Source organism: Echinococcus granulosus (genome assembly GCF_000524195.1).
Source record: "Echinococcus granulosus chromosome Unknown EG_S00126, whole genome shotgun sequence".
Lineage (NCBI taxonomy): Eukaryota > Metazoa > Platyhelminthes > Cestoda > Cyclophyllidea > Taeniidae > Echinococcus > Echinococcus granulosus.
In genome coordinates this window covers 43,431-48,335 of record NW_020170506.1, presented here as the reverse complement: position 1 = coordinate 48,335, position 4,905 = coordinate 43,431, and the positions used below count along the sequence as shown (strand labels likewise).

At 41.2% G+C, this 4,905-nt stretch overlaps 2 protein-coding genes across 2 annotated transcripts in view; both read right to left on the bottom strand. All coding sequences in view use genetic code 11, as the record gives it.

The window, feature by feature from the left end:
* Positions 1-418: 418 nt before the first annotated feature.
* Positions 419-3,385, bottom strand: EGR_08965 (Ferritin-1, chloroplastic; the record flags this gene model as incomplete). The annotated part of the gene is made up of 3 exons (XM_024498214.1): positions 419-625; positions 1,373-1,503; positions 3,370-3,385. 3 exons carry the CDS (start codon positions 3,383-3,385, stop codon positions 419-421), a joined length of 354 nt encoding a protein of 117 aa, XP_024347356.1.
* A 716-nt stretch (positions 3,386-4,101) lies between these two features.
* Positions 4,102-4,905, bottom strand: part of EGR_08964 (hypothetical protein) — a gene marked incomplete at both ends in the record, with an annotated part of 1,549 nt that continues 745 nt past the window's right edge. Inside the window, one exon of the mRNA XM_024498213.1 lies at positions 4,102-4,291. Coding sequence (XP_024347355.1) covers positions 4,102-4,291 — 190 coding nt within the window. The remainder of the gene's footprint in view (positions 4,292-4,905) is intronic.

The window sequence follows — 4,905 nt, the reverse complement described above, 5'->3', positions numbered from 1 at the left end:
ACGAAGTGTTCCAGGCGATCCTGAATCTAGACAGAGGAAGAGAGAGAAGAATCTCGTTGGATTCAGCAACTTCACATGATAAGAAAGCGAGCATTGGGAAAGGGCGTACATGATAGTCGTTGAGGTCTTGTGCCCTTGCGTAGATCGAGTTTATGGTTTGCGAGACCTGTATTTCTTTATCGAGAGCCATTTGTAGTGCCATCGCTGGTGTCTGCCATGTGGTAGGGGTGGTAAGTGGAATCTGGGGAGAAACGAACAAGCAGATGGAAGTGGACAATAGCAGGAGTGGGATAATAAGTATAAAATATTAGTAAAACTCTGGCAAATTCTTCTGCCTAGAGTGAAGTCATGACTCTCGAAGCTAAATCAGCATTTCTTAGCTGCCAGATCACTGAACAATTAATTCAACCAATTCAAATCATTCGTAAGCATTGAAAGGATTCAAGCATTCTGGACCCATCCATCCATCCAACAGTACCTCGACTTTCTTCAGTGTAACTGTACCCATTCGTTTGTTAATGATCTCGGTGAGTTCATGAGCATGATGACGTTCCTCATCAGCCGCTTTGCGGAAGTATTTTGAAAATCCGAAGAGGGCCTTGTCACTCCTGGCGAAGTAGGCTGCCTATAGCCAAAAAAGTGGACAAAGAGAAGGAAGAATACTTGAAGTTCAAAGGGAATCCCCAAAAAACCGCAAACCGACCCTACCGTAAGTGCAAAACACCACTTATAAACTTTGTAATCAAACGAATTTGTTGCCACAATACACTTCCTCTAGATGGCGACATCGACAGCCATTCATCTCGTTCTTTGTTGACGCTCTGACGTCTGTTGCCAAGATGTTCGCATGGTTCACAAAAAAAAGGTACCAAGACGTCATAATTTTCGTAAGCAATAACAGAGGTAAAAACCGCATGTAAGAGGAGAGAAAAGGGTAGGCACCATGACCGTATAAAGAGGAGCAAATGAGGAGTTTGGCGGATGCGTTCACATCTCCACGCCGCCTCCTTCAACCCTATCGCATTTACACCCTAGCATAGGGCCTATTGATAATATCGTTTTATGCGATGTTATCTTATCGCTTGTTGGTTTCGTGTGGCCCAAGCGTGTCAGCTGGACGATTTGAAGGTCTCCATATCTCTTTATCAAATTATGCCACTCGTGTTGTGCGCTATCACTTTCTAGTAATTAAGAAGGTCCCTACCCGAAAGGGTGGGAGTGTGAGGGGCTTTAACGATGCTGCAACGCTCACACCTCGTAGATGCCAACTCCTGCAGGTGAAGGCAGAAAATCCCGCTAGGCTTTATCACACAGGAGTGTCAAATGCAATCCGATGGAGAGTGCTAATGAATAGGCAAATCAGTAGACTCACCAACTGCTCATAGAGATAGAACGCCTCGTATTCAAGACTGATTTGATCATTGAGGTCCTTCTCCATCTCTACTGCCAGAGCATAGGAAGGAGTGGTGGCGACTTGGACTTCGGCAAAACTGATAGGAATAACTGGATGGAAAAAAGCATTTTTACATCTCTAAATAGCACAATACTTCATTCCATGGCATGGCAATTGGGTGGGTACGATTAAAGAGAACCGCATCGCATTGGAGCCACTAAAAACTTCTTGACTGTTGTGGTGAACAATTTTGTAGCACTGGTATCGATAAAAGTTGGAAACGGATGTTTACCTAATACCAGTGAACACGGATGGCACTGATCAGCGATAAATAAAGTGATGTGAGTGGCGTTCGCGAATTAGCAAGTGGCTGTTGTAATTTTTTTATTTTTAAGAATGAATTTCTGCCCTGTTGGTGGCTTTTTGCTCACCCGACCACACATTTATGAGTTTCGTCAGTCTGTAAGCTTATCGATTAGACATCTGGAAGGTTAATGAGCCCCGACTAATCAATACAAAGGGCGTATCTATTAGCAATAATTAATCCAACAAGCTTTTAAACAAAAAGACAAAGGAATAGCTTTTAAAAGCAACTACAACTACAAATTTAAACAGACGAAATTGAGCTTGACATTGTGTGGTGGGAATAAAAAGACATCCATCAAATCATGACGGTTTTGCAAGATTTTTTTGGCATTTATTGTAATATTTGCATATAAAGAAGGAAGGGAGGAAAAAATTTAAAAAATGGAACTTACCTAAGGATAAAAGGACAGCTATGACGTATGACTCCATTTGTTGGAGAACGATTTGGTCAAAAAACAGTGCCTGCAATGCCTTATATACTCTCGCAACCGCGGTGCAGACTAGTCCGATTGGTTTGTTTGTGCGTGTTTTAACTTTCCACCGTTTTTGTGCACCGTGTGTGAACTTTAACAGAGGAAGTGATGTGAATAAGTAAATGTTTATCCTTGCTACACTACGTGGTGGAGATAAGAAGATCTAGGAGCATTCAAGTGGGAGTCCCCTTTTTCCGCATTTTGTAAATGTGCAGAGGGATTTGCGATAGCAGAGGTCTTATCGTCCCCACTATCCCGTCTAGGGGATTAGAATGGGTGTGCTGCATCGCTTAGGCAAAACTCAAAGGAGTGCACGAAGTCCCCTCACCTAACGCCCCTGCTTAAGGTCAGTTCGGTTGGGAACTTGACAGGATCCAAGCCGTCCCACATTACTACCGCGTTTATAGCTCATATGTCATGACCATGTTGGCATGAGAGGAGTACAAGTATCATCGCCAGAGTACCGAAAGCCCTGTGTTAGCATTTCTTTAGATTAGATGATCCGATAATAGAGTGCCTTGATCACCCATCAGGAGAAGCCCATACTCTAGATAACAAATGAAGGAGAATTCAGGAAGTATCCTAATGGATCAGGCAAGCTGTAGGATAGGGAACAAGGGTTTCAAAAGATTTAGAAGTCTTTCTTTCCTCGCCCCCCACCTCCCCTAAGAGCTACCTTGGAGTCACAATTTCACACTCGCTGGAATGTTGAAATATAGATGCTGAAAAGGTTGCGCAATCACCGAATTTTATTTCTCAAAATGCAAATGCTGTAGCGCTTAAATCAAATTTCCTCTAGCCTTCGTCAAAAAGTTATTTGCTTCCTCCGTCCATTTTTCGCCGCGGATGGATGGTTGGATAAAGTGATGGATGGAACGACGTCTTGGTAGATTGATTGATAGATCTGTGATCGAATGATGGCTGCTAACTAGGTGGGTGAATGAGATATTTATTGTAGATGAATATCTCGATAAATAGATTTACAAAAATTTAGTAGATCGACTAGCTGGTAGGCAGATAGAGCGGATATTCGAGAACTGATTATAACTATAAGTAAATTCCCTTCATTATTTTAAAGTCTAATTCTTCAAATCGACGCCGTTTGGCCTTACATGTGACAAAGAAGCACACACCTACCGTCCAACTCGTCCATCCTCAAAGCCTACCTGTTTAAGGTGCTCCGTTTACTTATCCACTTAATCATGACCTGTCAAATACCAAGGCGCTAGTCGTCAGGCCGCCAGGACAGTCTAAGTAATGAATGTGCGCAGACCTCGACGAAGCAGACAAGGCCAACTTTCGGGCTCGAGAGAGATCAAAGCGCGTCGCGGCGACCACCGTGATAACAGATAGTCTGGTGTAGTCACAGTGCCGGTAACAATGAAAAACTTTGAAATATATCATCAGAAAGAAAAGGCAACAGATGATAGAAAAACTTGACAATATAGTCTTATTTAGAAGGTGCTCTTTCATCTCCCCAAGGCAACGTTGTTCGGCTAAAGAGCAAATTTTACCGGAACTATGGAATTTGATGAAAATGTGTGAAAAGTAGCTTAAAGTCCTGTAAGAGTGCGAAGGAAAGGTCAAAGTCTTTGCAAGAACAAATGCAACACCAGTTGAAATTTTTAAAAAAGTTGTTAGTTTGTTTTTTGGTCAGCAGATTACAATTCCATCCAAAATATACGAAACTTCTGTGTTTTTGCCAATTGATGTGGTTACCACTACATTGACAAACAACTACGCGATTCTGGAAAAAATTCATCGTAAAATTATGCAGAAATCTAATTTGTTCTTCTGCTGAGTACTTAAGTTGTGTGTTTCTTAAAAATTTAACATCGCGTTCGAACTCTACTGGCCTAATGTCATCATTCAATGACTGGATGTGAAAAGCATGTAGTAATTCGTATAAAATAAACCAAGTCCAGTGCAGTTTACTGTTTGTTCATTGTGTTTATGCTGTAGAAACAGAAATGACGCAATTGGTTGAAAAATCCTGGTTCTGCTATCCATCCCCATAAAACATCGGTAAACATACTGGGACTGGTCGGGAAAAAAGAATCTGAGAAATAGAGGTATAAGTATCGGATAGTCTAATCCTTTTCGAAGGCCTTGCAGATCGGCATCGGTTCATTAAAATGCCACGCCAGTCCAGCTCACTGATTTTTTTTTATTAAAATCTACTTATCTAAAAAGTGTGTTGGAATGAATTAAGCATCTGTAATAAGGCGGTTTTCGTGGGTCATTCTTTACTTGACCCATCGGTTTTTGGGCTTTTTAGCCCTTTATCAAAATGAACATTTGCTTAAGCCAAGAACTAAGATCTCTATTTCCATTATAAAGTTAGGCAGATGTGGAAATCACTCTTGAAGAAATAGCCTAATTTGGGAGAACCTTCAGCGAAACTTGAAAGTAAGGATTATGTCGTCAATAGCAATCTAAAACCTTTTATTACATAGAGTAAGGGATTTTACTCTACCTAATTCTCCTTCTGAGCTGATTGCCTATTCAAAGAACTTCCCAGTGGCACCTTCTTGTACCACAACACGTGCATCCGCAGCTTTGGAGTCAGCATAAATCGCTTAAGCTGGAAAATCCAAATTTATGCAAAACTATCATCTCTGAAATATCGCATTTTTAGTCATTCACAAAATTTAATCATGCCTATGTAAGTTT